At 37.9% G+C, this 21,123-nt stretch overlaps 2 protein-coding genes across 4 annotated transcripts in view; one reads left to right on the top strand and one right to left on the bottom strand.

The window, feature by feature from the left end:
* The window catches only part of thrap3b (thyroid hormone receptor associated protein 3b), a 48,742-nt gene extending 27,810 nt beyond the window's left edge, over window positions 1–20,932 (top strand). Inside the window, exons 3-13 of one of the 3 annotated variants that reach the window (XR_007429930.1) lie at window positions 5,425–6,207; window positions 7,391–7,996; window positions 9,359–9,534; window positions 9,729–9,840; window positions 11,651–11,726; window positions 13,678–13,838; window positions 15,068–15,377; window positions 16,268–16,417; window positions 17,011–20,265; window positions 20,336–20,384; window positions 20,597–20,932. Coding sequence is in view for 1 of the 3 variants with exons in the window: in XM_022666475.2 (XP_022522196.2) it covers window positions 5,425–6,207; window positions 7,391–7,996; window positions 9,359–9,534; window positions 9,729–9,840; window positions 11,651–11,726; window positions 13,678–13,838; window positions 15,068–15,377; window positions 16,268–16,417; window positions 17,011–17,283 (2,647 nt within the window). In the remaining 2 variants the exon portion in view is untranslated. Of the gene's footprint in view, window positions 1–5,424; window positions 6,208–7,390; window positions 7,997–9,358; window positions 9,535–9,728; window positions 9,841–11,650; window positions 11,727–13,677; window positions 13,839–15,067; window positions 15,378–16,267; window positions 16,418–17,010; window positions 20,266–20,335; window positions 20,385–20,596 lie in introns of those variants that run through there. The other 2 variants (XR_007429931.1, XM_022666475.2) reach the window with 2 other exon arrangements.
* The window catches only part of LOC125789910 (protein eva-1 homolog B-like), a 361,643-nt gene that overhangs the window by 325,443 nt on the left and 15,077 nt on the right, over window positions 1–21,123 (bottom strand). The gene's annotated exons all lie outside the window — the stretch shown is intronic.

The raw sequence follows: 21,123 nt of genomic DNA, 5'->3' as shown, positions 1-21,123 counted from the left end.
GGATGTGTGTTTCACTGTGGAGCATGTGCTGCTCTGTATTATAGTGTATATTATTTATATTTTTATTTTCTTAATTTTTCAATGAAAAAGCGCAGGAGGTAAGTGTTGACTTGCTATAATAAGGCATTGCTGTGTTATATATCTGTGTTATATATAATATTTTTACATTTTCCTTTTATATGCCTCTGTTCGTGTTCGTGTTCAGTTTAGTTTCAATTTCGTTTACTTCATCTGACTCATTTTTTCTTTGTGCACATTGGAAGATGTTTTTCTTAAGTTTTTACATTTAAATCATTAAATCATGGCTTTCTGGTCAGCTTTAATCTATATTAATATCTGCATATAATGATATGAAGGCTTTAACTGTATAAACGCGTTAAGCGTGATTGTAGTAGGGGAAGTAGAGCGGGCGTGCTGTGAGACGCTGGATCTGAGTTTATGTAAGTGTATGTCTGAGTTGAGTAATGTAGATGCGGGTGGTTAAGCAGCTCCCCCAAGTGGCTATAACGCCACATAGTACCTGAGTACCTGATGTTCAGTGTATGAATGGAAAACAGCAGCAAAAAACTTGTATATTTACCTTTTAAAAGAGAATATACAACAATTTAAAGTCATTTTGTAGCAGAATTTCTAGAGTTTAAGTTAACAAATTTTAATGCAATTTCTACAGAAAAGGGCAATATGACAGAATTTTAATACATGTCATTTAAATAACATGTATAACATTAGTTTATACATTGCTTCACTTGTTACAATTATATTGCTTAAACTGTTATTTTATCAATCAAGCTGCATATGTCCATAGAGAAAATTGCATCATTTAAAGAGAATAGTCATTTTGGAGCAGCATTCCTATTTAAGTTAACACATTTTAATGCAATTTCTACAGAAAAGTGCAATATGACAGAATTTCACACACACATACAGATACGCCCATTTATCAAGAAATTGGCAACTAATATACACGGCAAATCTTACAGGACATACAGTTAGTATACAATAAATATCAAATTCAGGGTTTGTACGGTCATTAAAAACCTGGAAAAAAGTAGTGGAATTTGAAAATAATTATTTCCAGGCCTGGATATCTTTAAGAAAAATACAAATACCCTATAAAAATCCTATATTGCTTAAACTGTCATCATTTTATTAATTAAGCTGCATATATCCATAGAGAAAATTGCATCATTTAAAGAGAATATACAACAATTGTAAGTCATTTTGGAGCACCATTTCTATTTAAGTTAACAAATTTTAATGCAATTTCTACAGAAAAACGTAATATGACAGAATAGTGTCATTACAATTACATCTATAACATAAGTTCATACATTGCTTCACTTATTACAATTACATTACATTTTATAAACAATATACAGGGCTAATTGTACAGGACATACAGTTACTGTACGATAAATATCACATTTAGGGTTTGTACGGTCATGAAAAACCTGAAAAAAAGTCATGGAATTTAAAAAATAACGATTTCCAGGCCTGAATAAGTTTTAAAAATATATATTTTACTGTTAAAAATACCCAGAAAGTTTAGGAAAAGTCAAGGAAATTTGCTCTACAAATCTTTGTGTTTCAGTTTATCGATGGAGAAAATCTATTTTGACCTACAAATAGATCAGCTCAGTGTTAATCCAGTAATTTAGCCCCAAACAATGGAGCTCTCAAGATCTGACACACAGTTTAATTATTACAGATTGTGTGTCCACATTTTATCTAATTCATTGTAGACCTTCTATAATGAGTTTTATTTATAGATTTAGTTGATTTTTGGTTTTATTGTTCATGTCTGCACTGAGGTTTTAAAAATCGTATGTTCATGAAACATTGCCTTGATGGTATAAAAAAGTAATTAAAACTCATGGAAATGTGTTTGTTAAAACATCTATGAACCCTGCAAATAAAAAAAACATAAAAATAAAATATAATACATGGTGATATTTCCATTTTAAGAATATTAAAGCATTAAGATATCTAATATTTGAAAACAAAAAGCAGTAGTGTCTGAATAGAACAAGGCTTGTACACTGTAACTACACACGAATATCGTACGCCTAAACACACACTCACCTTAATACAGCATCCTATTCACACGTGCAGTGCACTACTATATTAAACTGAGCCATTTAAAAATTAGCAATAGTTTAAGAGGACAGTTTATCATACAGTCTATCTTTAAACAGGGTTTGTGCAGTCATGAAAATCCTGGAAAAGTCATGGAATTTGAAAAAAAAATAATTTCCAGGCCTGGATAAGTTTTGAAAAAATAAACACCCAGGCAGTTTTGAGGAAATCATGGAAATTTGCAACCTACAAATGTGTTTCCATTTATTAACTGAGAAAATCTATTTTGAGCTAACAAAATACATCAGCTCAGAGTTAATTCCGTAATTTAGCCCCAAACAATGGAGCTCTCAGGATCTGACACACGTTTTATACACGTTATTATAAGATTAATATTGAAGATTGTGTCGACATTGCTTAAAATATATATATATATATATATGTATTTTTTAAGTTTGATATAGTTTTAGTTGATTTAGTTTTCTTTTTGTTGTCCATGGCTGCACTGATGTTTTAAAGATCGTATAGTCATTAAATTTGCGATGAGAGCATGGAAATCATGAAACAGTCATGGAAATGTATTGGTTAAAAAGTGTATGAACCCTGTTTAAAACCAAACAGAATCCTTAATACTAATTCAACATTTAGAAAATACTATGTGCAAAGACAGAAAACATTTAATATTTTAATATTGTATCATCTACAAATAAATTAGCTATACATATGATACAAATATCTTGTGAAATTGGCACAAAATATCAAATAAAAAGTGACAAAAAAATTGTTTTATTTAGACTTGGGCATAATAAACTAGCTTAAGTCATGTGGGAGATTTTACCACAGGTGACCATGCAGCTTCATGAGGAGATAATTTAGCCAAAAGTGACATGGGTATTTAAGTTTAGATGTCTCTCAGGGAAATATAATAAGTCATTTGGAGCAGGATTTCTGTCAGACATAACATAAATTTTAATACAATGTCAGTAGTAAAAAAAAAAAAAAAAACATTACATCTATAACATTACATGTTGGTTAACATTACATCTATAACCTTTCTATACATTTCTAACAGTATACACAATGTTTTACTCATTACAATTTAAGCCCATTATATAAAATGTCAGCATCGGCCCATTCATAATGACATTTTTACACAGTATACCAGATAAAGCACATTTGACATTATATGTAACACATGATATTTCAGATTAAGAACTAAATTTTACATTTTAAATTAAAATCAATTTGTCAACAAAAAAAATCAGTATTAGAGCGGGGTGATATAAAACAATTATTTTTATGTTTTTCAAATTAGATTTTTGATTACAGTTGAAATGTTTGTATTTCTGACGTTACAACTGAAACATATTTTACTATTATTTTTTTTTTTTTATTGGCAGATTTGCCATAATGGAAACAATCCCAATTTAGAGCTATTAAAGGAATTTTAATCTCAGGGTAGCCAAACGTGTGAAATCTTTTGACATTTTCTCTGCAGCTTCTCTATGTAAAGATGTAAAATGTCCATTATCCCATTTTGAAAATGGCATTAAAACACTTCAACTAATTCAACTAAGCAAATTAATTCCATTAACTTTCCAATTCTACTGAGTATGTAATATGTGGTGGTATTTACGTTTTAAGAACATTGGACAATTATAATCTGCTATAATACATCTGTCTAATAAAATATGCAACACTCTAGTCTCAGGCTCATACAGTAACTACACACACGGTAATATCACAGGCCCAGATTAAACACTTACCTTAACCTGACATCCTATTAACTATAAAAACCCTATACAGTATTATTCACTACAATATTAAACTGAGTTCAGTGTATTGTTTGGTATATTGTCTGCATGGAATCTCGCCAGGCATCGTAGATACATATGCAGTATATTATAATAAAACTTAAAATAATAAAATGTGGAGTCATCAGCACTTTATTTGTAAAATCTTTATTTTTTAAATAATAAATATAGGTCTAATTTATTTAAATTATTATATAAATAGGTCATTAAAAAAGGCTTTTTAGCTTTTTAAATTTTTATAAATATTTTTAAAACTCTGATTTAAAATTCTTTGAACAGTGCTTCTTCACATATTTAAAGTGTTTTTTGTTTGTTTGTTTGTTTTGCTGTTTTTGGACAAATCTGTTAAAATTTCTATACGAGTTATACAACTATTTGTTGTATTTCACTGACTGATCACACTGCACTGGATGATGAAAGTCGCCACACTGCTGCTTTAATTACAGTGTTTCTACGACAGAATTTGAAAACTGAATTCTGTTTAGTTTCCTCCCTCTAAACACTAAACAATTTCACACAGCGCCACCCGTTCACATCCTTTATTAGAATTAATTCATACACAGCAATAACCTCAGAGACACCGCAGCTACAATATTACAGTTATGGTCCTTTTTTAATATATTCTATATGCAGTATAATCAGCACTAGGCCTGTTTTGATCATTGCTATTCATTTTAATACAGTATCATACAACATATACTGTATAAATGTGACCACGGTAATCACTACATATCATTTATTAGTAGAGCCTGGTACATGGTTTTGTTTAAGAATGTTTTGTTTATGTCTGATATTGAAATTAATTATAATGCAATAATTCAAATGTCTTTTTAATAATATTCTTTCTTTTTATTTTTCTTTCTTTCACTGCTAAGACCTTTTTGTTCTCTGATTGTCTTCTCCTCAGACTTTTCCTTTTTTTTTTTTTGTTCGAAATATTGTATAATTCAAAGCCTCAAGTCAGTACCGTATTTTCTATACACGCTAAGATTGTATTATTTTTGAAAGTCTTCTTTCCTTTTTTTCTCTTTTTCATTTTTGAATCTCTTCTTTTCTTGTTTTTTTCTTTTGTCTTTCATTCCCGTTCTCTGTCATTGTCTGACTTTCTTTTTTGCATTTTTCTGTATTTGTGTTTTTTTTGTTATTTTTCTCTCTTTCTCTTATTTCTATCTGTAGCTTTATCTATCCCTTTCTTTCGCTCTCACTGTCTAGCTCTTATCCTTACTTTTTTCCTCTAGATGTCTTTCTCTCTTTTTCTCTGCTAAGATCTTTTTCTTGTTCTCTTTGCTATTGTTCTCTCTGTGTCTACCTTTCTCTTTTCACTTTTCTCTCTTTTTCTTATTTTTTCTTTCTCTTCTGTCTCATCTTTCTTTTTTCTCCCTATTTAGGTACTGCTGTACAGTAGCTTCCTGTAGATCACAAAATATAACACCCTAAACTAGACTGTTGTATTGTTTATTTTTTAATAAAACACTGTTATATTAAATCCTCTTCTCTGTTTTTTTTTCTTTCTCTTTCTTTCTTTCCTCTGTAGCTCTAGATCTCGCTCCCGTTCGCACAGTCGGGAACGGAACTACCCTTCTAGAGATTTCCAGGGTAACCGTGGGTACACCCGCGGATACCGCGGCTACCGCAGGCCGTTCTACTACAACCGGGGCAGAGGTCGCGGCTACTTCCCCCGTGGGTACAACCGGGGCGGAGGAGGAGGAGGAGGCGGCGGTGGTAACTATGGCTACCGCTCTAATAACTGGCACGGCGGCCACCGCGACCAGCAGCAGCCCTACGAGCACCACTCCCACAGCCCCAAGAGGGGGCGCTCTCGCTCCCGCACCCCTCGCAAACGATCCGGCAGCCGCTCGCGCTCCCACTACTCCGAGCGCTCGTCCTCCCGCTCCCGCCACTCCAGCTCCTCCTCCCGCTCCTCCTCCCCGCGGAGGCGGAGCTCGGGGAAGCGTCGCTCCAAAGACTCCAAGAGCAAGGGGTCGCCCGGCGACGGAAAAGCCCTGGTTAAAGAGGAGGAACCCGCCAAGACCGCGCCCGCCGTACCCGAGGAGCCGCCCAGCAAGTGGGAGAGCATGAGCGACTACGACACCAGCCCCAAGCAGTCCGGCCTGGCACAGCCGCCCGCCGGGGGTCAGCCCGAGGTCAAAGTGTCCATCTCCGGCTCTTCTGCTAACAGCGCCTCCCTGTGGAGGAGCATCGAGAGCAAGAGCCCCCCGAAACCCGCCTCCTCCACCTCCACCGGCTTCGGCTTCTTCTCCAAAGAGGACATGAAGACCGGAGACAAATCAGCCCAGATCTCCACCGCCTTCAAAAAGTAGGTGATCTCTCCTCTCTCCATCCAGACCTTTAATTTTATACCAGCATCCCTCTCTTTGTGTTTCTCTCTCTCTTTCTCTCAGTGTTTGATTTATAATCATTCTTTCAAATGTGTTCAGTCTGTGCACAGCCAACAGAGAGCCTCGAGAGGAATAAAGGGTAAAATGGAGGTCATCTCAGTTCAAACGCAAAAAAAAAAATCCAAATCCTGTGATATGAGGTTGTTTGCAATCCCATAATTTAGGAGATAAAGCTTTAGAGGATGTAAGTATATTTCCTCCCCCAGATGAGTACTGATCAATCATGTCTGCTGTGGTGCAGTTTTTTTTTTGAGTGCTCGCTGTTTGTTTGCCTGTTTCATTGATTGATTGAGCTTTTATTTTTTTATATATTTATGATGTAAATGATCATGAATAATAAGATATTCATTTAGATTGTTCAGACTGTTCAAATTAGGCCTTGGTGATAATACAATTTGTTTTAAATACTGTTTTTTTTTGTTTTCTTTTGTATTTTCATGCTTTTTTTTTTTAAAACTAATATTAAAAGAAAATATATTGTTAACTATCAACATTATTAGTGATCAAACTATTCATATATATATATACGTATATGTATTATTATATTTATTTATTTATTTATTTATTTTTTTTTATCTAGAAAGAGCAAGTGGTGGATGGGTAAAGTCAACATTTAGGTTATATCGCAGCAGATATATATGTATATATATACGTATATATATATTATATATACGTATATATATATATATATATATATATTTTTTTTTTTTTATTTGAGCTCTTTTAATAATAATAATAATAATAATAATAAAATAACTAAATTTAAATGAACATTCTTAGCATTGTTAATGCTTAGTATCATCTAAAATTACAGTATTATAAAAATAGATAAACTAATTCAATTCCAGTGGCTTATACATTGAACATTTAAGACACATTTATGTTTGTAAATCCTGATACAATAATCAGCCAGATGATTTATCTCTTGGTCGCACATATAGTCAGTCATTTTTTTTTATTTAAAGCCAAAAATTAAATGATTATCGCCCAGGCCTAGTTCTGAAGGTTAAAGTATAAAGTAAAAAACATGAAATCCTAAAGCTTGTGTCCACACTTTCTCTGTAAATCTGTATAAACACACGTGTGGATGATTCACTTCAGGTTTTTGGCAGAGAAGAAAAAGCCGTCGTCGGATTGGGATGATAACCCGGAGGAAGACGCGAGCGCCGCGGACGCGGAGAAGGAGAAGAACAGCAGGAAGCAGAGAGGACTGTTCGACACGGACCCGGTCTACAGCGAGACCAAGAGCGATAAGGGCCTGCCCTTCCTGGACGAGGAGGAGGAGGCGTATCTGAAGGGTCTGAAGGAGAGGAAGACGGAGGAGGAGTCTAAGTATAAGGGGAAGGCCACGCTCTCGGCGCGGGAGCTGTTCGAGGAGCGCTTCGGGAAGTGGGACGACGACTCGTACGGCTCTAATAAAGACGCTCCGCCGCAGCCGGAGGACGACGCCGAGGACGAGGAGCAGGTCCTGGAGGAGCTCTACCGCAGCCGCAAGCAGGCGGCGCGTAAGGAGGAGAAAGCCTCCAAGAAGAAGGAGAAGAAGAAGAACCGCGCCAGCCCGTCGTCTCCGTCGCCCTCTAGAGGCTCGGAGAGGGGCAGGCCGCTGTTCCCTGCAGCGCAGGAGGTCTCGCCTCCGGCCAAATCGTCCAAGAAGAGAGACCCGGAGTTCAATTTTAGCCTAAAAACGTTCAATGAAGAGGCTGAGAGGTAATTAACAATCACTTTTCACTTTTTTTTTAGGCAGGTTTATGCTTCTGCGTCAAATCTACCCCGTAGCCCTGATGCGTATCTCTATGCCTTCGCACCTTTACATATCCGCTCTGTGGTTCAACTGCAGCTTAACACATACACATCAATGCACAGACTTAAACGTTTTTTGAACGCCATAGAGGCGGTGTTAACTTGACGCACAAGTATAAATCAGCCTTAAAAGGCCTTAAGAGCGTTGCATCAATTCTTAAAAACAAAACACTGATATTTATAGATAGTTTACCTTCAAAAATGTCAGGGTTCCTTTAGGGGTGGGCAATATTATATCGTATACAATATATCGCGACACAGAAATATCATGATATTAAAAATCCATATCGTGATAATAGGGGTGTTCTGTCTTAAAAGTAGTCTATTATTGACTGTGAAGCTTCAGGTGTATTTATTGTATAATTGTTTTAATTTGCAGTTTATATGCATGCACTAAATATTCTGCAATATTATTTGCTGCATTATATTATTTTATGCTATATTATTTATTTTGCCACATTATGATTATGCTGTAATACTATTATACTATATTCCTGAAATGAATGAATTATTTTTCTGTTTTCCTATATCACCAAGTAAATCGTTATCGCAAAAATACCCTGAAATATCGTGATATTATTTTAGAGCCATATCGCCCACCCCTATGTTCCAGCCGGTCCTTAAAATGTCTTAAATTAAAACACTTTAATTTAATGATCCTTTTTATGGTTCCTACATGCAGTTCAGTGTGTTGTTTAACATAATGCAACTTTACATACGTTATGTTGGCTCTGTTCTGCATCACAGTGGAATAAATTTGAAAAAAAAAAAAAGATAAAAGTTTTGATTTCCAATACAATAAATTATTTTCTACATTTTTGGGTCTGAAATTATATTTATTTAGGTCTTAAAAAGCATTAAATTTGACTTTTAAAATTATGCAAGAATCCTGCATGTTCAGATCCCACTATTCGAATGGAATAAAGAGAAATATTTGATTCTTTTCAGGTTTTATGCATATGATTGGGTGTTTTAATAGCATGCCTTGCTTACATTGTCTCAATATTAAAATATATCAGTTTATTCAATATCTGTACTCTGATCTGTATCATAACAGTAGGTTCTTGCTAGGATTTTCTATATAGTATTTTCTATATTAATGCCTATGGATTTGAATGTGATCTCCTGAAAGCTCCTATAGATAGCTTCATAAACTCCATAATAATTCATATCTGGTCGTGACAGTGACTCTATAGAGCTTTACAGCCTTTATAATCTTCCCCTACAGTTATTAACATGGCCGAGTTCTTCCTTTCCCTCCTATTCCAGCTCAGGTGGTGCACTGTCCAAAGAGAGACGGCTGTCTCAGGATCTAGTGCACCCTGCTAAGAAAGATCAGGAGGAGTTCCGCTCCATCTTCCAGCACATTCAGGCTGCTCAGCTCCGCCGCAGCCCCTCAGAGCTGTTCGCTCAGCACATAGTCACCATAGTTCATCACATCAAAGGTAAATCCAGCTTTTAATCACTGTAAATCACCTGCAGCTGATCTCAGGACAGTTCTCAGGGTCCGGACCCGACAGTCTGCGTGTGCGTTGTGTTGATGATGATGGGGGAGTAGAATCAGGCTAAGTTTATTTTATAGCGTTTAATTCAACTGTATATAAAACCATTTCTCGTCTTTTTCTCTCGCTGTTCGTAGCTCAACACTTTCGCTCGTCTGGGATGACTCTGAACGAGCGATTCGGCATGTACCAAAGAAAAGCCGCACAGATGGAAATGATGAGGCAAAGAAAGAGTCCTGAGATCCACAGGTAAGTGTGTTAAACAGGTTTTACTGTATTAAAGGCCTCTTTATCACTGCAGAGACAAATGGGCCCTATTTATTAATTAGGCTATTACATGCCAATTCCACTGCCAGTTTCTGTCGTTGGATGTGTCCGATGTTCACGTCAGCATGCTAACTAGAGAAAGAACACTTTGCGCATGTCCAAAATTGACTGCTATAGGCCTCGTCCAACTTAAGCACATAAGCACTCCAGCTACCAGCCTCATCCAACGTCACTATCATGTTGTTAGCATGACAGTTACTGTCCTCTTTTAACATTGCAGTTATACTCGTTCTACAATGCACAGCATCAACCCGATCTATTTAATGCTGTTTTTAATATTATATAAAGCTATGGCATGATATTACAGTAGAGCAAAGTATAAAAATCACTTTAATCACTATAAATAAAGATGCAGAAGTCAGAATGTAATCATGCAGCACCAGCTTCTCCACTCGTCTGGTGGTGTTTTCGGTTTATGGTCTCACAGGGTGTAGGACTGGGTATTGTTTTAAAATGCTGCTGGTTGGTACCTTAAATTCAGTACCAAGTACCCAAACGGTACTTTTTATAATACCTTTTTCTAAACTGCAAATTTTTTTTTTTTTTTTTTTTTTTTAAGCGATAATTATTCCCACACAGCGTATTTATTTAATAACATCACATTTTTTTCAGAAGCATATTACTGGATGCATTTCAGTTTTTATTACAATTTTTATAATTATAAATTATATTTCTGTTAGTGGTGTCAATGACCTAAAAATAAAAAAAATCATGATGCATTTTTTTTAATGCTAGAATTTCCCAATATTATAGTGAGTGACAGTAAGAATAGTGTAGTGTGGTTTAAGGTCTGACAGACTAGAAATTTTTGTGCTGTATTATAATATCACAGTGTAGAGGGGGGGTTGAGAGACAGTGCAAAAGAGAAGGAGAGAGACAGAGCGAGCACCTGAGATTTCAGCACAGCGGCGGTGTATCGACAGTCTGAATAATCTCCGCTTGTGTGCTCCAGGGCGCCGCTCTCTGTGTTTATTCTTGTTTCATACTAAGTATCGAAAACAGTAGTACCGAGACATTTCGGTCAGTGCCTTTTTGGTATCTAATTTCGATTCCCAGCCCTATAAAGGTGCAGACATGGCGGTCAGGCAAGGCAATGGAAACTTTTGAGGGCAGAAATCAGGAAGTACAGGCACCTGACATACAGATGCACATCACAATAGAGAATAAACACGTCTTCATTGCACAGCTCTTCGTGCGGACAGTCTAAACCAGCCTTTATGCTTTACCTGCATTAACAGCTTGGAATTGTAATTAAAAAGGACAGTTTTTATGCCCTTACTTACTAAAAACAATGTTTTAATGGTTTAAATCAGGCACGTGCTTAAAATGAGTTTTTGGGCTCTAAGGGGGGGGGCTGCTTCCTCAACCATTACTACTGCAGTGTTAGCATGCCAGCAACCGATCTCCAGTAGTTTCACTGTACAACAACAATGAAGAGCTCTGTCTATCTTTGTTAGCATGGTGTTAGCACACCAGTTTGGGGCTCGTTTCACATCGCTACTGTGCGATATTACCCTCCATACCCAGAACTGTTTGGCTCTGCAGTGAAAAAGAGGCCACATTTCTCATTTTCAGTTATGAAACAAGTTATATATTGATTTTATAGAATTTATAATGATGGAATGATATGGGTTAATATTAAACTGACCTGTTCATTCTTAAATAAGTAAATATTATAAGTTCTTTATCAGGGTAACCTCTGTTTTTGTCTCTCTCTCTCTCTCCCCCGTAGGAGAATTGATGTGTCTCCCAGTGCTTTTAAGAAGCACTCTCGTCTGTTTGAGGATATGGAAGAGAGCGAGTATAAGGTGACAGAGCGTTTTCAAATCAAAATTCCAGCTCAGTGTGTGCCAGCTGAAACTGCAATGTGCTTTTTCCCCCCATTTAAAGGAGGTGCATAATTCTAATACAGCAGAACCCCGAGTACCTTTTGTATTACTCAGCATTACGCCCTCCCCCTCCAGCTTTTGTGATATGATTAATCGGTGGGTACGTACATGCCCAAACAAAAGGCTAATCAAAAAGGAAGTGACTATTGATCCTGTTGTCCAAGCCTTTCAGTGGACCTCTAAGCGAACGCCATAGTAAGTATTCCTCCTCGAACCTGCATTTTGAACAAGTGAGGCTCTGTACTAATCACGCTGGGGAAAGCATGGAGCATGCTGCTTTCCCATCAGATCTCTCCTCTGTAGCCTCACTTGTTTTTTATATGTGCACTACACATGTTCTTTGGGTGCCCAACACTCTTCTCTTTTTGTCACAGTATGATGTTTATGGTTCTAGAATCACTGTTTTAATGATGGAAGAAATTGAAAAAAAAAAAACCTCATTCTTTCAGCTTTATTTAACCCTAGTCTAGACCATATTGTGGCTCTGCTAAGAAAACGTCTTTAATGATTCATTTTTTACATTTTTCTTATATTAACGTCCATTCTGTGAAGTTTTCCTTCTCTTATAAAGTTATTATTTTGGAAAAACAGTTTTTTTTTGGTCAGAAACAATAGTTTAACCTATTTTACAGGGCTATCTTAAATGAATGCTTTTTTATGTATAAAAATAAAAAAATGTGCTTTTAGATGCTGTTAGAGTTGAGTTTTAATGAATTGCGCAAAGATGTGTATATTATTAATTAATGTGTGTATTATTAAAAAATACATTTATCCATCTCACCGTTATCCTGTGGAAAGAAATTATATATCTTTAAAATGGACTTTTTTGTTTTATAATGCATTAAATGTATATACAGTACCAGTCAAAAGTTTGGACACACCTCTTTTCTTCTGATTCAGTGTGTTTTCTCTCCTTTTATAATTATTTTTCCCTTGTAAATGTAAAATTAAAGACTATATTAAAGCTATATACAGGAACACACGCTGAATTATTTTTATATATATGTTTTATTATACTTTAGATTCTTCTAAGTATCACATGTATATTTGAGGACAGATCTGCAGACTCTTGGTGAGATTTTAATCTCAGTGTCTTCATGAGGGAGAGTCACCTGGAATAGTTTTCTCAGAGTCTTGAAGGAAGGAGTTTCTGGAGGTGCTGAACAATAGTTGAAGCTGCAGCTCATCCCAATTAAATCACCTCAAATCACCATCTCAGTTCATCAGGTTTAGATCAGGGGATTAATGTGGAGGAAAAACACTTTTTAACTGTTTATTATGTAATTCTATATGTGTTCCTTAATCTTTTCCATGTCTTTAATATTAATCTACAATGTAGAAAATAAATTAAATTAAGAGATAAGAGAAAAAACACTGAACAAGAAGAGGTGTTCAGACTTTTGACTGGTACTGTATATTTTATATGGTTTTATATTGTATTCTTTATTTCTTTGTTTTTTTTTTTACCTCTGAAATTGAAGGTTTACTCTTTGTCGTTCCTCTGAGTCACCAGTAGATGGCGCACTGCAACCCATTTATTTTTGTCAACAGGTGGTTCACAGCTTCCCGTTCACTGATGTGTATTTCTGCCTCACTTACAGTTTACAGATTATGGGACATTTTTCCCAAGTTTAATAGTGATATTGTTGCTCTTTCTAAACAAACCTCAGTCTTAAATATGGTTTCCCAGGGCTTCTTTCTATTGGTTCATTTGTAACACAAAAGTGTAAATTCAGGGCTGAATTCTTCAGTCAGTGGGGAATATTTCACTGAAACCTTTTATTCACACTTAATCCAGGCTTCATTCTTAGTTTATCAGAGTATTAATAATCCTGTATTAATTCTGCACTGCATCTGTGTGTCTCCACAGGATTATAGCAAAAAATATGAAGGAGAATCTATGGACCTGCGATTGGATATTGAGCGACGTAAAAAATACCCCAAACGCGAGGGGGGCAAGGGCTCAGCCGGGTCTCGCACCCCCAGCCGAGAACTGTCTCCAGACAAACCCTCCAAACACAAGAAGTCCAAGTAAGTCCTGCAGGGTAACAGATCTGAACTGATGAGGATCCGTATTTATTAACGTTTAATTCTCTTTAATGGTCTTTGTTTTGTTTATCGATTGTTTATCGACAACTGACAGCCATATACAGACATGCCACATATCATGGGACAGGAACTATTGTGGAGGTATTGTGTCCCATGACTTTTGACCTGTGGAATATGTGGTCTTCGTCATTGTTCACAATTGCATTCAGTGCAGAAGTCACTCGTCTGTTCACACGAGTGAACCCGGCCGTGAGCATGCTTGCGAGTGTTCAGCCTTCCTCACAAGATATCACCTCACAACTTATACAGTTGTGGGCATTCCTGAGCCCTTCCCTGACATAACAGTTCGTAATCAGTTTGCATACTGCTGTCCCATGACTTTTGGCATGTCGGTGTGTGGCTATTTTGGGTAAGGCAGGAGTTTTTTGGATGTTTAAGACGTCTTTAAAAAAAGCAAGGAGTGAATTTTAAAAATACTAAAGGTTATTTTCTATTTTTGGGCAAATATATATATTTTTCTGTGACACAGTCAGTGTTAAAGTAAATATATTTGTTTTACAGTGTCCAAAATGCCCATCTGTTTTACACTAGTGGTGGTGGTAAGTTACCTAGCTATGGTTAGCAAACCTTACTGAAGCTCAGTGATTACCTGTTCAGCAGAGTTAAATAGCAAGCTCACTCGTTTCCATGGCTACAGCTCACTTATTTTCTGCTGTTATGTTATATACCTGGCAACCGGGGTGTGGAAATGGGATTGGGGGATTGTCGATGGGCAGGTTTGGAGGCCACAACCCACACAGATTACTGTGTACTATTCTATGTGCTGTGCGTTTTCAGTGAAGCTTATGTTCAAGTGACTCGACCAAATACAATTTATAATTTGGAATTTAAAGATTCTGCTTTTTGCTCTCTGTATAATTAGTCATTTCCTATTTTCTGCAGGTGAAAAACAGGTAAAATTGAAGGAGAATGTGATAAAAGCTGGGAAAAGATCATACCTGATGTGTTTAATTATTCTTCTTACATCACAGAATAAGAAAAAGTCTCTGTTCTTACAAAAGAGCCGTGAAGAACCAACAATGACTTCCTTAAATGTGCATTAAATCATTATTTATTGATTTGTAGAGCTCTGTAGAACACTGCACAGGCTCAAACCCCAAGCCTCTGTAATCACCTGTTCCCTGATGACTGATTTTATCCCTCGTTTTAAGGAAAAGTAAGAAGAAGCGCGAGCGTTCTCCTTCCTCCTCCTCTTCCTCGTCTCCGTCCCCGCAGCCGTACCGCTCCCGGGACTACCACGGGGAGGAGGAGCACGCGGAGAAGGGGGGGTTCGATAAGTCTCGCCTGGGACCCCGAGAGTACCCGGGCCCCATGGACCGCGGGCCCCGGGACTACGAGGGGGGCCACATGGAGCGAGGCTATGAGAGGGGACGGGGGGGCTACGACCGCGGAGGATACGACCGGGGAGGATACGATCGAGGAGGATACGATAGAGGACGCGGGGGACACGAACGAGGCTTCGTAAGTACTGTAGCCTGGATTTTACTACAATGATGAACACATGGTGTGTAGAACTGAGCGGAAGCACATTCTGATATATGGTAATGTGTGCAAAAATTAAGGTTTTGGTTTGTTTTTTGGCATTTGTGTTTATAGATGATTGAAGTAAGTTATATTAGTGGTATAATAGGGTCCAAATGTCTAAAACGCCTAAAGCAAGGACTGAATTTAGAAAATATTGTAATTTTCGGACTATAAGGCGGACTTAAAATCCTTTAATTTTCCCACCTTATGTATAAATTGTACCAGTCAGGTATTAAGGAGCAGTAAGTTTCAGTTTAGTTCTCCAGCACTGAGACTGGAGCAGCATTAGCCGCTAACCGCTAGCTCTTTGGCAATTCAGAGGGGATTATATAGGCCCTTTAGCATTCTGCTAACCTCGGCTAGCACTGCTGGAGCAGCATGAGCATATCTGACTGTAGCCTGTGCAGTTTCCATGTTAAAATGCCTACGCTCAGGGTTCCAGTGTTGCAATGTTGGGCTAGCGGTTAGCCGCTAATGCCTCGGCTCCAGCTTAAGTGCTGGAGAACTTTATCTTAACTTAGTTAGCTATCTCCCACCACCACTCAGCGACAAGATCTGCTGTATTAAAAGTTCCTTATAGTGTCTCTTTAAATGCGCCTTATAATCCTTATAGTCAGTCTTATAGTCTGAAAAACATGGGACTAAAGATTCTGTTAAAAGATGTTCTAAATGTTGTATAACTGTAGTGCTTCCTCAAGGCCGAAGCACTATACATGGCTCTGCTGTGTTTAATTGCTGTTTAAACACAAGTGAGGTTTGTTGCTGTGCTGTTGTTCTAGTAATAATAGTAATAATAACAATACTAAAGGGATTGTTCTGTTTCCCAGCCTCGAATGAGAGGAGGCCGAGGATGGAACCGGGGAAATTACCCTGGCAACAATAACAATGGTAACCCTGCTAATGTGGGCGGACCAATACGACCCCAAGACGAGGAGTGGGACCCCGAGTACACTCCAAAGAGCAGGAAGTACTTCCAGGTAATCAGATTTATATTGGTTCCTTTCATATTTAGTAATTTAAAAGTAATTCTAAATAAATATGAACTTGTTTTCTTTGCGTTATTTAAGGTCTGAAAGCTCTGTCATTTTTGTTATTTATTTTGCTTATTTATTTCTCATTTTCTGCAAGTAAATGCTTGAAATGACTATATATTTGGGAGAAATGTTCGTTGTCGTTTATAGAATAAAACAACAAAGTTCATTTCACTTAAACATTTACCTATTGGGTATCCAAGTGGTCCAGGGTCTAAAGCGCTGCCAGGATGATTGGTAGATCGCTGGTTTGAATCCTGGTCATGCAGCTTACCATCAGCTGCTGAAGCCCTGAGAGAGCACAAATGGTCTTGCTCTATCTCTGGGTGGGTACAGTAGTAGATGGCGCTCTTTCCCCTCATCACTTCTAGGGTGATGTGGATCAGCACAAGGCTGCGTCTGTGAGCTGATGTATCAGAACCGAGGCGCTGCGCTTTTCTCCGAGCGTTAGCACTGTGATGCTACTCGGTAATGCTGCATCATATAAATGTAAGCATAAATATATATATATACAAATATTTTCTTATATATCTCTGCAGCATGATGACCGTGATCGTGAAGCAGAGATGAAGTGGCCGGATGGGCGTGGCCGTGGCCGTGGCCAGTACCCACGCACCAGAGGTTCCTTCACCGTGCGTAGAGGCAGCGGGAGTGGCGGCGGAGGTGTCGGTGGCGGCAGTGGCAGCAGCCCCAAGTGGACACACGACATGTTCCAGGGGGCGGCGGAGGAGGGGGAGCTGGCGGACGACGGCCCCGAGCACGGCCACAAAGACGAGGACAAAACCGGAGAGAGCGAATCCTCCAAACCGTAAACCCGCCCCCCCACCAGCCAGGCTGAGGGGGATACAGCGGCCGTAATCCATCCATAAACACATCTACAAACACATCTACACACACACACACACACGTCTGAGTGAACTGGAGTGTTTAGCGCTGCTGTTCGTCTGGTGTTGAGCCACTGTGAGGATTTTATTTTCAGTTTAAAAGCGTTTAACTCGCTCCTGTCTAGAGTTCCAGGCTGTGTTCATGTTTTTTTATTATTTACGGTCTGAAATCGTTTTGTCTGGAGTTGAATTTCACTTTTTTATTATTATTATTATGGTGATTAAACAGGACGATTCTTCAGTCTGCCGTCTCTGCTTCCTGTTTAATAGTGCAATGTAGAAACGCACTTGTGCCTTAGAGCTGGAACTGCAATTAGGTTTCTTTCCCTCTCTCTCTCTTTTTCTTTTATAACTCTCTTTCCCACATGCGCAGTAATAATCCACACTGTTTTCTGTATAACAGCTCTATATACAGCTCTGGAAAATAATAAGAGACCACTTAAAAATTATGAGTTTCTTTGATTTGACCAATTTTTTAAAATCAAAATGATTACAAACCATCAAATCAAACTGAACTGCTTGAATTTTTGCACCAGGAGTAAAGAAGCATAAAGTTATCCAAAAGCAGTGTGTAAGACTGGTGGAGAAAGAGAACATGATGCCAAGATGAAAATTGAAAACTGATTAAAAACCAACAGGGTTTTTGCACCAAATATTGATTTCTGAACTCTTAAAACTTTATGAATATGAACTTTTGTTTTCTTTGCATTATTTGAGGTCTGAAAGCTCTGCATCTTTTTATTATTTCAGACATTTCTCATTTTCTATAAATAAATGCTCTAATTGTGGAATTTGGGAGAAATGTTGTCTGTAGTTTATAGAATAAAACAACAATGTTCATTTTACGCAAACATCAGAGAAACTGATTCAGAAACAGAAGTGCTCTCTTCATTTTTTCCAGAGCTGTATATCTGGACTTTATCTGTACTCTGTACTGTGAGGGCTGCCAGGATAAAGTCGGGGTAATGTCCAGTTGAGTTTATGTATAGGTGTAATGGTCATATACCAGGCCTTCTGCATGCACTACACAAGCTCCGCCCCTTACCTAAACCATGCAGAACATTACCTGTAGTGAGAACATGGCCGTACACTGCATGTTACTGTTTAAATACAGATAAATCCTGATTCTCCTGATAATGTCTGTTATTCTCAGATAATGTCCCTCCTTTCTCTCCTCTTTGCTGTATACTCTCCGTCCTTTCCTCTGTTACCCCAGTTCATCTCTTTCTCACTTCTTTCTCTTATTTCTCAAACCTTTTCCTTCTCTTCTCTTTTTGCTGTCATGCTAAAACCTTTTCTCTTTAAAACAGAAACTTTTACGATGGAATTTAGTGTCATTTTCTTTCTTTTCTTTCAAAATTGAAGTTTTTGGAACATTTGGCTGAACACACATGGTTTTTGCAAGATTTCATTCATTTTAGCCACTTTTTCCAACAATGCACAAATTAAACAGACTTAATTAAAATTTTGCATTGCTTTTTTCTGAATGGAACTAAATAAAACAACAGTTTAACATCGCGAATGTCTGCAGTTTGAAGACATTATCAGAAGCATTTTGTTTCTTCAAGTCATTTCAAGTCATACCTCAAGTCATTTCTCCTATTGGTCAATTTGTTTTGAAATTTAAATACAGTATATAGAACTGACAGATTCACAAAAATGTGAAAAATAACAAATGCTGAGATTTTTGCCTGACTGCGATGATGCACTCATTTCTCACTCTTTTTTCTTTTAGCCCTTCCTCTGCCCTCTCATGCTCTCATTCTCTTTTTATTTGCCTTTCTCTCTCTCTTTCTCTCTCTCCCCCTTCTTTTGCTCTCTTTCTCTTACACTTGCTCTCTCCCCCTTCTTTTCTCTCTCTCTCACTCACTCTCACTATCTTTCTCTTACACTCTCTCTTTCTCACACACTCATGCTCTCTCTCTCTCTCTTTTTTCTCTTTCTCTGGGTATGTTAGATGTGTTTTTTTTGTTTGTTTGTTTGAACCGCTGTGTGCCGGGTCGGTGCGCTGTGTGCCGGGTCGGTGCGCTGTGTGCCGGGTCGGTGCGCTGTGTGCCGGGTCGGTGCGCTGTGTGTCGGACCTGATTCTCCGTAACGGCTTCATATAAAAGCTATTGTTTCCCATGTGATCTCCAATCATCCAATCATATAGTTCAGATTTTTGATTAATGGACGTGTTTATTGTTTTTGCTCTGCTGTGAGGATGAGCTGAAGGAGACGCCTGTAACTGATCATACTTTCGTCTTCTTTTATTAAATATGTTATGAATTGTCTTGTAATATAAAAGTCTGTCCTGAGGGCAACTAATGATCTGTTTGTTTGTTTGTTTTTTTATATGATTTGATTTGTTATTTGTTATGAGGCGGTTCAGTAATTCTGTGCCTGTGTTGCAGCTTCTGGTTTTAAGTGTAGCTCATTTAGATTAAAGTTCAAAACCAAGGGACGCAGCGCGAGGGGGCGGAGTTAACTTATTGTGGCCTTTGTATGCAAAGGATTAGGGAATGAATAATAGAGCCTTTGGCGTATTTTAGCTGCTCAGACATTTACGTTATCTGACCTTCAGCTCCCCAAAGCTTCCGACTCTCTTTAACATGACATGAAAAAATGCTTCAAATGGTTCTTTGAGGTCATAGGTCATCCCAGGTCATCAAATCAGGACATTAGTCCACATTCACATCCTTGAAATTAAGAGAAAAGCTGGAGTAATTGGCTTCTTTTCCACTGCAGGAACAGATGTTTACTTAGACCTCGTCATATTGTTTTAGTAAGGAATAGCCAGGATAAAGTACAGCTTGTGGTGGTAGTTTAAACATCTAAAACTCACAGGGAGAACTAGCCAGGATAAAGTACAGGCTCCAGTTTACAGTGAGGGCTAGCCAGGATAAAGTACAGCTTCTAAACATGGTGGAGGTAGTTTCATTATCTATAACTCACAGTGAGAGCTAGCCAGGATAAAGTACAGCTTCCAAACATGGTGGAGGTAGTTTCAACATCTACTACAACTCACAGTGAGAGCTAGCCAGGATAAAGTACAGCTTCCAAACATGATGGAGGTAGTTTCAATAATCACAACTTACACTGAGAACCAGCCTGGATATTAAGTACAGCTTCCAAACATGGTGGAGGTAGTTTTAACATTGACAACTTGCACAGAGAGCAAGCCAGGATAAAGTACAGCTTCTAAACATGGTGGAGGTAGTTTCAGCATCAACAACTTACAGTGAGAGCTAGCCAGGATAAGGTACAGCTTCCAAACATGGTGGAGGTAGTTTCAACATCTTGTACAACTCACAGTGAGAGCTATCCTGGATAAAGTCCCAGAGTCCGTTAAATTCCTCATAATGAAATATAGATTAGTTTAGCACAGTAAAGTGAATAAAGGCACAGTCAGAAAAGGCTACCGATGTGTTTGTTGCTGCTTTAACTCTGTGTACTGATTTGATTTTCCCCTGATTTTGATTTTGTATCCACACGACTGTACGGCTGTTTTATTACGTTTATACGATTCAAGCAATGCTTCAGTCTCTGTCTGTCATTCTTTCTGTTTCAATAAAACCCTTTCCTCAGTTTATTTTAAGAGCAGTGTTTGTTTATGGCTGGTTCGGGTCACTGGAGTTCCTGTGAAGGCGGAGGGGGCGGGGCTGCCGGTCTGCAGCTGGGAGCTATTAGAGACTGGATGTCATGGGAACGGGTCAGGTTTAATAGCCGTATTTAACAGAGATTGATCATATCTGCAGTTCCACACTGAAATGTGGCGGCTGAACAGAT

Source organism: Astyanax mexicanus, unplaced genomic scaffold (genome assembly GCF_023375975.1).
Source record: "Astyanax mexicanus isolate ESR-SI-001 unplaced genomic scaffold, AstMex3_surface scaffold_32, whole genome shotgun sequence".
Classification (NCBI taxonomy): domain Eukaryota; kingdom Metazoa; phylum Chordata; class Actinopteri; order Characiformes; family Acestrorhamphidae; genus Astyanax; species Astyanax mexicanus.
Note: the sequence above shows the minus strand (reverse complement) of the source record. Positions and strands in the feature narration are given on the sequence as shown.